Raw genomic sequence first — 12,014 nt, 5'->3', positions numbered from 1 at the left:
CCCAATTCCAGTAAAGTTGGGACGTTGTGTAAAATGTAAATAAAACAGAATACAATGATTTGCAAATCCTCTTCAACCTATATTCAATTGAATACACCACAAATACAAGATATTTAATGTTCAAACTGATAAACTTTTTTGTTTTTGTGCAAATATTTGCTCATTTTGAAATGGATGCCTGCAACATGTTTCAAAAAAGCTGGGGCAGGGGCAACAACAGACTGGGAAAGTAGATGAATGTTCAAAGAACACGTTTGGAACATTCCACAGGTGAACAGGTTAATTGGACACAGGTGAGTGTCATGATTGGGTACAAAAGGAGCATCCTCAAAAGGCTCAGCCGTACACAAGCAAAGATGGGGTGAGGATCACCACTTTGTGAACAACTGCGTGAAAAAAAATAATCCGTTTAAACAGTTTTAAGCTTGGGTCCCACCGAATAATAAGCCATGAATAATGAGCCATGCATGGGTGTGTCAGCGATTATTCGAAGAATGACCCACGTTTTCATCTATCACGTATCCACTATGAAGGTGCCTCTATGTGCCTCTCTGTACCCTGCATGTGCCACGTAGCAGCCTCTAGTTTTTATTTACATTTCACACAAAGTCCCAACTTCATTGGAATTGGGGTTGTACCAATCAATCACAAATATTTTAGACCAGGTTTTTCCTTGACCTTGACTTTCAATTAAACTATACCAAAATCTAATCACATCTAGATAACTATCCAAGTAATATTCCCAACATGTTTGATCTATCGAGGGTTCTTGGTTGTTGAGATACACAATAAATGAATTATAAAATGTTTTTAGACCATGGTTTCTTTGACGGAGCTACTTCATAACCTAATCACCTCTAGATAAGTATCCAAATAATATTCCCACCAAGTTTTATCTATCTAGGGTTCTTGGTTGAAGAGGTATAAATAAATAAAAAATACAGTGCATCTGGAAAGTATTCACAGCATTTCACTCTTTCCACATTTTGATATGTTACAGCCTTATTGTAAAATGGATGAAATTAATTGTTTCCCTCAAAATTCTACACATAATACCCCATAATAACAATGTGAAAATGTTTTTATTTTAGGGTTTTGCAAATTCATTAACATCAAGAGCAATCAGAGATGTATATTAAGTTGCATTGCATTGTGTGTATGTTGTCATCATCAATTTTCATAGAGTAATATGTGACAATCATGAGACTCAAGTGAATGATAATAAAAGGTGAATGCATGTCATGTCACTGCAATGCTCTAGCATGCCGTACCCAGCAGGTACATTTTAATTGAAAAAATGCGTGCTTTAAGTGGCACATGGCGCCTGCTGGCCCCTTTGGGTTGTAAGTCCACCCTAGCTAGCCGCTACTACGTAGTAAGTAAAGTGTGATGCTTGCTCCAGTGAGCTGGTCGTTATGTAATAAAGCTGACTGTGTGTGTGTGTGTGTGTCGACTTCTTAATCACTGTGGCTGTGCATAGCGAACACACACACACACACACACACACACACACACACACACACACACACACACACACACACACACACACACACAACACACACACACAACCCAGGGCAACTAAGGAGGGGCTCCGTAAGAAGCATTTCAAGGTCCTGGAGTGGCCTGGCCAGTCTTCAGACCTGAACTCAATAGAAAATCTTTGGACGGGGCTGAAACTCCAAACCTGAAAGATTTGGAGAAGATCTATATGAAGGAGTGGACCAAAATCCCTGCTGCAGTTTGTGCAAACCTGGTGAAAAACTACAGGAAACATTTGACCTCTGTAATTGCAAACAAAGGCTACTGTACCAAATATTAACATTGATTTTCACAGGTGTTCAAATACTTATTTGCAGCAGTAACACACAAATAAATTATTAAAAAATCATACATTGTGATTTCCGGATTTGTTTTTTTAGATTATGTCTCTTACAGACATGCACCTAAGATGAAAATTTCAGACCCCTCCATGATTTCCGAGTGGGAGAACTTGCAAAATCGCAGGGTGTTCAAATACTTATTTTCCTCACTGTATGTGTGTGTGTGTGTGTGTGTGTGTGTGTCTTTCATACCGTTGACCTTTGACAAAGCTGCTCCAAAATCTAATCACCTCTCGGCATCTCTCCAAGTAATATTCCCACTGAGTTTGAAAGAAATCTGTCCAGCCGTTTGTGAGTTTTCTTGTCCAGTCACACACATGCCAGTGAAAATAATACGCCTGCTATCAGTGCTTCCCCGATGCACAGGGTAACTATGCAACAAAAAATTCCATTAAAACTCAACCTGATATTATAAAATCAGACTGCTTTGCCTTCTACATTAACCCACTTTTTGGAGTTAAACATTTTGAGTTTTTAGATGCTTTACTGTTTAAACATACTTTTGACTAAACAAATATAATCTCTTAAATTTTGTACATACTCAACAAAAATATAAACGCAACACTTTTGGTTTTGCTCCCATTTTGTATGAGATGAACTCAAAGATCTAAAACTTTTTCCACATACACAATATCACCATTTCCCTCAAATATTGTTGACAAACCAGTCTAAATCTGTAATAGTGAGCACTTCTCCTTTGCCGAGATAATCCATCCCACCTCACAGGTGTACCATATTAAGATGCTGATTAAACACCATGATTAGTGCACAGGTGTGCCTTAGACTGCCCACAATAAAAGGCCACTCTGAAAGGTGCAGTTTTGTTTTTTTGGGGGGGGATACCAGTCAGTATCTGGTGTGACCACCATTTGCCTCATGCAGTGCAACACATCTCCTTCACATAGAGTTGATCAGGTTGTCAATTGTGGCCTGTGGAATGTTGGTCCACTCCTCCTCAATGGCTGTGCGAAGTTGCTGGATATTGGCAGGAACTGGTACATGCTGTCGTATACGCCGGTCCAGAGCATCCCAAACATGCTCAATGGGTGACATGTCCGGTGAGTATGCCGGCCATGCAAGAACTGGGACATTTTCAGCTTCCAAGAATTGTGTACAGATCCTTGCAACATGGGGCCGTGCATTATCCTGCTGCAACATGAGGTGATGTTCTTGGATGTATGGCACAACAATGGGCCTCAGGATCACGTCACGGTATCTCTGTGCATTCAAAATGCCATCAATAAAATGCACCTGTGTTCTTCGTCCATAACAGACGCCTGCCCATACCATAACCCCACCACCACCATGGGCCACTCGATCCACAACATTGACATCAGAAAACCGCTCACCCACACGACGCCACACACGCTGTCTGCCATCTGCCCTGAACAGTGTGAACCGGGATTCATCTGTGAAGAGAACACCTCTCCAATGTGCCAAACGCCAGCGAATGTGAGCATTTGCCCACTCAAGTCGGTTACGACAACGAACTGGAGTCAGGTCGAGACCCCGATGAGGACGACGAGCATGCAGATGAGCTTCCCTGAGACAGTTTCTGACAGTTTGTGCAGAAATTCTTTGGTTATGCAAACTGATTGTTTCAGCAGCTGTCCGAGTGGCTGGTCTCAGACGATCTTGGAGGTGAACATGCTGGATGTGGAGGTCCTGGGCTGGTGTGGTTACACGTGGTCTGCGGTTGTGAGGCTGGTTGGATGTACTGCCAAATTCTCTGAAACGCCTTTGGAGACGGCTTATGGTAGAGAAATGAACATTCAATACACGAGCAACAGCTCTGGTTGACATTCCTGCTGTCAGCATGCCAATTACACGCTCCCTCAAATCTTGCGACATCTGTGGCATTGTGCTGTGTGATAAAACTGCACCTTTCAGAGTGGCCTTTTATTGTGGGCAGTCTAAGGCACACCTGTGCACTAATCATGGTGTCTAATCAGCATCTTGATATGGCACACCTGTGAGGTGGGATGGATTATCTCAGCAAAGGAGAAGTGCTCACTATCACAGATTTAGACTGGTTTGTGAACAATATTTGAGGGAAATGGTGATATTGTGTATGTGGAAAAAGTTTTAGATCTTTGAGTTCATCTCATACAAAATGGGAGCAAAACCAAAAGTGTTGCGTTTATATTTTTGTTGAGTGTACATCCATACATCAAACATGTGTGCTTAACATGTACTTCAGTGTGTTTCTGTCATAGTCCTGCTGTGTGTGTGTGCGTTTTTTTTTGTCTTTCTGCTTCCGCTGCCTTGTTCTGATAAATGATTACTTCTCTTCTCCATGCTGTCTTCCTCTGTGATGTTCACCTTCTCCTTAATCCTTTCTGTTTCCCTTTTGTGCCCTAATCCCAACTCCTCCAAATTACCTTGACCTCCCCAAACCTATAAAGCAGTGATGCATAAGCTAGGCTCCGCCCCTTCGCAGTACTTCCAGAGAGATGCAGCCAATCCCAGGGCTCAGAGTCACACTCTCTCTTCCACTTCCACGGGCTGAGTGGCCCGTACCATTCTGGTAAATACATTCTTTGGTTTCTCTTCTCCCTTCTCCTCTTTCTACTCATCTATTTGTCTCTGCCTCTTCTTCTCTTCTGTCCATCTGCAGTCTTTCTTCATTGCAGTCCATATGTGTGGCTATTTTCAGGTTCATGTCTGTATGTCTTGTCCCGTCTTATACCTGAAACAAATGAGCATCATGTTTCCTATCCTTGTTTTTATTTGGTCTTCTTTTCATCGTATTTACCTATGAATTCATTATTCATTCATATTTTATCTGTTTCCCCCTCAGTGTTCTTGCTCTTGCTGGTTTTCTGTCACTTTCCACACCCTACATCCACATGCATCATCTCAGTTTTCTGTAAACTTAATACCCTTTTTCAGATCTACTCCCACTCTTTATGTCAGGAATAAAGGAGGAAACCGAGTATACACATAACACCCCCTCAGCCTTTAAAATCAGGGGGGTTAAGGACTTTTTACAAAAGTTACAGTAATACTGCAGCAAAGCAAATCACAAACACATACTGGTTAATTATGTGAAGATCAATTATTTTCTGGGAGTTAATATGGGCTTCCTTTCTTGTTTAAATCTCTATGGTCTTAATAGTCAGATTTTTGTAAATTAGACTGTACACATGCTTTTGGTTCTATGAGTTTGCTGAAGAGGTCTCCTCAAGACGAATCTGAGTTGTAGAGACCAACAGTTGTGCTCGAGAAGCCACTTAAATGTATGAATTATTCCAGTAAGTCATTCAGGAGCTTGAATTCTACTGATTTATAATGGGGTTGGGATGACTTGTTTACTGATTAACTCATACTCTATGTAATTCAGATAGTATGACGTTCCTACAATTTAAATTATTAAGGGCCCCTTCACACATAACACAAAAGATGCAGAGACCAGAAACAAATCCGCGAACATGAAATGGGGAACCACAAAACATTTCACCTGCTGTCATGAGGGACACATGGTCACACAGGCGTGCACAACACACCGGCAATGGTTTCGTGCATGCGCATGAGCGTGCACGAACACAGTGCGAGCAGCTGGAACATGTTGCACCACATCACGTCTCTGTTGTGGAGAAAAAAGTAAAAATCACACACCATTCTAAACGCCGCATTTTATTGAATCCCTCGTATTGAGTGGACAATACAAGTATGAACTGTAGATGACCCATGGTCACAGACGTACAGTCATGAAATGACATGAATGAAGCAGTGAGCTCTCATTATGTCTTATTATGTTTAGCCGGGTATATAGATATACTCAACAAAAATATAAACGCAACACTTTTGGTTTTTCTCCCATTTTGTATGAGATGAACTCAAAGATCTAAAACTTTTTCCACATACACAATATCACCATTTCCCTCAAATATTGTTCACAAACCAGTCTAAATCTGTGATAGTGAGCACTTCTCCTTTGCTGAGATAATTCATCCCACCTCATAGGTGTGCCATATCAAGATGCTGATTAGACACCATGATTAGTGCACAGGTGTGCCTTAGACTGCCCACAATAAAAGGCCACTCTGAAAGGTGCAGTTTTATCACACAGCACAATGCCACAGATGTCGCAAGATTTGAGTGTGCAGTTGGCATGCTGACAGCAGGAATGTCAACCAGAGCTGTTGCTCGTGTATTGAATGTTCATTTCTCTACCATAAGCCGTCTCCAAAGGCGTTTCAGAGAATTTGGCAGTGCATCCAACCAGCCTCACAACCGCAGACCACGTGTAACCACACCAGCCCAGGACCTCCATATCCAGCATGTTCACCTCCAAGATCGTCTGAGACCAGCCACTCGGACAGCTACTGAAACAATCGGTTTGCATAACCAAAGAATTTCTGCACAAACTGTCAGAAACCGTCTCAGGGAAGCTCATCTGCATGCTCGTCGTCCTCATCGGGGTCTCAACCTGACTCCAGTTCGTCGTCGTAACCGACTTGAGTGGGCAAATGCTCACATTCGCTGGCGTTTGGCACATTGGAGAGGTGTTCTCTTCACGGATGAATCCCGGTTCACACTGTTCAGGGCAGATGGCAGACAGCATGTGTGGCGTCGTGTGGGTGAGCGGTTTTCTGATGTCAATGTTGTGGATCGAGTGGCCCATGGTGGCGGTGGGGTTATGGTGTGGGCAGGCGTCTGTTATGGACGAAGAACACAGGTGCATTTTATTGATGGCATTTTGAATGCACAGAGATACCGTGACGAGATCCTGAGGCCCATTGTTGTGCCATACATCCAAGAACATCACCTCATGTTGCAGCAGGATAATGCACGGCCCCATGTTGCAAGGATCTGTACACAATTCTTGGAAGCTGAAAATGTCCCAGTTCTTGCATGGCCGGCATACTTACCGGACATGTCACCCATTGAGCATGTTTGGGATGCTCTGGACCGGCGTATAAGACAGCGTGTACCAGTTCCTGCCAATATCCAGCAACTTCACACAGCCATTGAAGAGGAGTGGACCAACATTCCACAGGCCACAATTGACAACCTGATCAACTCTATGCGAAGGAGATGTGTTGCACTGCATGAGGCAAATGGTGGTCACACCAAATACTGACTGGTATCCCACCCCAATAAAACAAAACTGCACCTTTCAGAGTGGCCTTTATTGTGGGCAGTCTAAGGCACACCTGTGCACTAATCATGGTGTCTAATCAGCATCTTGGTATGGCACACCTGTGAGGTGGGATGGATTATCTCAGCAAAGGAGAAGTGCTCACTATCACAGATTTAGACTGGTTTGTGAACAATATTTGAGGAAATGGTGATATTGTGTATGTGGAAAAAGTTTTAGATCTTTGAGTTCATCTCATACAAAATGGGAGCAAAACCAAAAGTGTTGCGTTTATATTTTGTTGAGTGTAGATAGATAGATAAGAACTTTATTAATCCCGAAGGAAATTGCATTTGGCCTGCTGCTCATAAAACATCAATCATACAACAAATAAATAACTAAAATAGATGACAAAATACAATAACATTACATTAAAAACAGTCAGTCAGTTGTAAAAACTGACAGACTATAAAATTATACAAAACATAAAAAGACACAAGACTCTCTTGCTAGATCAGAGTGTTTGTGCATCTAATGGCAACGCGGCACAAAGGACGTCCTCAGTCTGTCTGTGGTGCAGCGCTGGGACAGCAGTTGCCGCTGAACACACTCCTCCTCTCTCTGAAGGCCTCGTATAGAGGGTGTGAGGCATTGTCATAATTGCCTTGAACCGGGACAGAGTCCTCTATATTATAATTATATAAATAAATTAATACAATCACTGGACACTAACAGATGAGATATTGGTATAATTAGTGAAAATCACTGGGTTGATATAAAAAATAAATAAAAGGGGACCCAATACAGAACCCTGCAGTTAAATATCCCTGGTTAAACAAAAAAAATTAAATGCCAGCTCGAAAGTGATCATCTGCTCACTATTTTCGTGCTGACAGCGTGACCGGCACCACAGTTGCCAAGCGAGCGGTGTTGGATGTTCGTGTGTCAACTAGAATTTGGCTGACACCTGCCGCGAGAGGGATTGAATGAACTCTCACAGAGCACTCTGTCTTTCAGCCGCTGGTGTGTGTGAATAATTGTAGCAACAGGTGTACAAGGCATTGGAGGCAGCTCTGATTTGTCACGAATGGCATGCAATTCCTCCTTTGTGCGCTAGTCGGATTCAGTCATGTTATGTGTGAAGGGGCCCTAACAAATTATGTTTCAGATAGCTTTTTAAGGTATTGTTACGGCTTCAATGTTAAATTTACTGCTTAACCGTTGTGGTAGACGTACAATGCCTCTGACGTGAACAAAGGTTACTTTTATTTCCAAAAACAAGAGATCCCCAAAACTGTTAGTTTCAGTTTGTTTCCAGCAAATAATCTGTTGTGGAGACTAAGGATCAATAGGAGACCATAGTCTCGTTTGAACCCTCCATGATATTGCGGGATTTGACCACTTACGGGGGACCTCCATTTAATATATACAAGTATATACACACTTCACACGGATAAATGGTGTACGGTATTGTTTTCGGCTGCAATCACCGAAGCAGTCGTGAATAGTATTTTTTTTTTTCGGTTCCCGGTGGAGAAGAAAAAGCGAGGAGGTGGGAGACGTCATGTCGACAAGTGTTAGCCTACACAGCTAACCAGAGTAGCTCCATTCTCTCATCTGTAAAATCACCTCAACACGTTTGTGCCCCCGATCATAAACAAACCCCAACACATGTCCACTTTCCCACTGCATCGTCACTTTTTCTTTGCATTTTCACTTTGATTGCGTGTAATTTGCCCCAAAACCCATTGAAAATGGCGTGGTTTGTACCCCGGAAGTAGAGAAATTACGTCATATGCGTCATATTTTACCCCTTTAGCGCCCGCCCCCAAACGAGACTGCACTGCCCTATTTCAGTTTCCAGGAAGGAGGCTGAGAATCTGTTGCTCATGTGTGAGGAATCAAAAGTCATTTCCTAGAAATGATCCTGTGTCTTTTTAAATTAAAGTCCATTTAGAGTTTGACTGCTTTGAGTTAATGTTCATCAACTCATAACTTTTATTGACTGTCCCAACCTTAATGTCTGGAATCTTCCATGCTGTTTAAAATGTCATTCATCTTGGTGTATGTAACCTGTTAGCCCACTCAAAATCTGATGTCGTGACTTAAAACTGAAACGAATCAATAATTTATGTAGTGTTTTTACTTGCAATATTTTCCAGTTTACATGTCACACTAGTCATATCTGTCCACAAATATTTGGGGAAAAACATGTATCTCACATCGACCAATAAGTCAGTTTATTTTAAATACAGGGCTGCTGCTTCTTGCAATAAAAAGCTTCTTGCAATAAAAAGCTATATTACTTAATTGTGCACATTATTATTAACAGCCAAATTAGCAAGCAGAAGCTATGGTGTTAATGAATGTCACTGTACGAGGCACAGAATGTGCAGAGTAGTGCAAAGGTTACTCCCTATAATTATTCAAGAGCATTAGAAGGTACTTCCCTCTCTTCCTTCAAGAGCGTGGTCTTTTAGTTTGAGAGCATGCTTTATTAAATTCATTCATTTTCTAATACCCAGCACATCTTCCTGATGTAGATCCTTTTTTTTTTACTTCATTTGGCATCACCCTTGATATATGTTGGTTTTAAATATGTTACAAGCCATCCAAACGAAAGCATGACAGATTATAGGGAACTAAATTAGAATTGCTAAGTGACTTAAGACATATATCATTTGTTAAAACAGACTGTGTGCATTGAACTTGAATATGTTAGCTGTGGTGTAAACGTATGCCCACAACTTTTTACGTAGCAAATAATAAAGCTGTTTTGTCCAGACGTTAGCTGAGGAAGAACTGTAGAAAGAAGGTGCCGAAGGATGGCAAGTTTTTTTTATTATTTTCCTTTGCAGTCCTGTTTAGGTTTCTCCAGAGGGAGATGTAACCTTTTGTAGAGTCTGTAAGTGAGAGTTTTTCTGGGTTCAGTGTAGTGTGCCTTTGATAGTGTGTTCTAAAAAGGATTTTCCTTCTCAGTGTTGACATGAGTGTGTTTTCTTGCTGTTTGTCACTACTGGTAAGTATATATTAATATCAGTGCCTTCATGTTGCAGTATTACAGTGTTTGAACACCTGAACTAAATGTTACATTCTCTATGTATCACAGTGTTGTATGTTGTTGGCATGGAGTGCAGTCTGTGGGTGTGGTGTGGTGTCCAAATTCAATCAAACTGCATGGTGACATCTCCCTCTCTGTCTGTCTGTCTCTCAGCCCAGGGGAAGAGCAGGAGGCAGAGTGTGTTATTTTAGCATTGGCGGGGTCACCGAGGTGAGGAGGACTGTGATACGCGATGCTACCCCATCAGACATAACACAAATCGAACCCTGCCACAAACAATGAAGGAGTCACGCACACGCATGGAAACACAACCACACACAAGGAAGGCCAACGAATTCCTATTTGGCTGTAGGGGGGAAAAAAAAGGCAACTTATCCCCAAAGACAGAAAAATATAAAAACGAGAGAACTGCGAGGAGATGAAAGGAAGACACGAGAGTTCAAGACTCTGTGCTGCTGCTGCTACTACTGTTGCTGTCCAGGAGAGGGCAGCATTTCTTCTTTGGGATTGAAGAAAAGTTGCTTGTTTCAGCGAGACTTGCAGAAGGGAGTTTGTGCCTGAAGAGTGAAAATGAATATAAAGGCAGAGAGAGGGAGAAAAATGCCATCATGCACTCTTAACTTTTTTTATTTTTGTTTTCTGGATGTGCATAAGAAACTGAGCTGTGAAAGTCTGCTTTTTCATAACACACCTCAGCCTGAACCCTAAACACCCTCACCAAACATCTCTGCCTTTTATGACATCATAAAAAGCAGATACACACAAAAGCATTCCTTCTTTCTCTGTTGAAATGTACAGAGATCACCTTTAGCACCTTATTGTCCGCTAGGGGTCAGGGTAGTTGTGTCATTCAGACACTCACTGTTAAAACTGAAGAACACAATACAAAACCTGGATAAAGGACAACTGTATTCCCCTTAGCCAATGGAATTGGACATTTTTCACTCTAATTAATTATTCTGTGCACAGCTGCAGACTTGTATCACATGCTGTAAAGAACACTGCACTCCAAAATGATTATGTTTTATTACGAACAGAGGTGAAAGTTTATTATTTGTCACTCCTGTCTTCTTTGCCTTGACTCAGAAGGTGTTGATTTATTGTGTAATGTAAAGGTGTTAATATTCCAATGTCCTCTTTACACCTAACTTGACCCTTTTGATCACCAGCTCCCATCCTGTCCCACCCACCCCCACATGCATTAATTTTACTGTTTTTGTTATTAAAAAAAAAAATCTGTATATATATGATTATAGTTTTTACTTGTCAAAAGTGATGGTAATTCCAGGATAGTGTTCTCAGTCTTTTTTGTGTTCTTTTTGGAACAGTTCTCCACTTACTGGGGACGTGTTGCACATTCCTTGAGCTCAGGACTTATTGCTTGTGTAGTTTTTTTGTTTTTTTCTGCGGATGCTGTGGGACACAGCCGAAATTGCGCAATCCCTTTGTTGTTCAGTCTCCATGTGAAGAATTTTCAGCATCAACCTGTCAATCTTCTGTTAATTTGACTGTCACATTGCGGTTTAGACACGTGGCCCGTGTCTTTAGTGGTCATCACTTTAAGCACGTTTGTGCAATTACGACATTCAGGTGGTATGTGAAATAGCTGGTGCTGGATACGGGTGCAAAGAAAAGAATCACATTCTACTGATTTAAATTTTTAAAAGTATCTTTTTTTTAAATTTTGTATTAATTTCCACATTGACCTCATGGCCCATCACCATGATTATAATAACTTTTAGCGTGGGATTTTGCATCAAATATTATGAAGGTACTGATATTTGTCCTGTATGTGGGAGCTTTTAAACAGAATTGAAAACACTCAAACACACTTACTGTTGCAAGCTGCCAAAAACAACAGCACCAAAGCTTTATAAAAACTTCCAAGCACCACGTGATCAAGCACACAACTGTTTCACACACAAATCAGTCATGTTGACAAGTACTATATCTGTCAGGTTCAGCAGCTGTAGAATAGACTCTCCTGTTT

At 41.4% G+C, this 12,014-nt stretch overlaps 1 protein-coding gene across 1 annotated transcript in view; it reads left to right on the top strand.

The window, feature by feature from the left end:
- Positions 1 to 10,969, top strand: part of LOC117511477 (cyclin-dependent kinase 17-like) — a 135,849-nt gene extending 124,880 nt beyond the window's left edge. The window contains exons 17-18 of the mRNA XM_034171498.1: positions 4,286 to 4,407; positions 10,178 to 10,969. Coding sequence (XP_034027389.1) covers positions 4,286 to 4,389 — 104 coding nt within the window. The 3' untranslated portion in view covers positions 4,390 to 4,407; positions 10,178 to 10,969. The remainder of the gene's footprint in view (positions 1 to 4,285; positions 4,408 to 10,177) is intronic.
- The last annotated feature ends 1,045 nt before the right edge of the window (positions 10,970 to 12,014 follow it).

The sequence above is a fragment of the Thalassophryne amazonica genome, chromosome 6 (genome assembly GCF_902500255.1).
Source record: "Thalassophryne amazonica chromosome 6, fThaAma1.1, whole genome shotgun sequence".
In the NCBI taxonomy this organism is placed as follows: domain Eukaryota; kingdom Metazoa; phylum Chordata; class Actinopteri; order Batrachoidiformes; family Batrachoididae; genus Thalassophryne; species Thalassophryne amazonica.
This window is presented reverse-complemented; position numbering and strand designations above follow the sequence as displayed.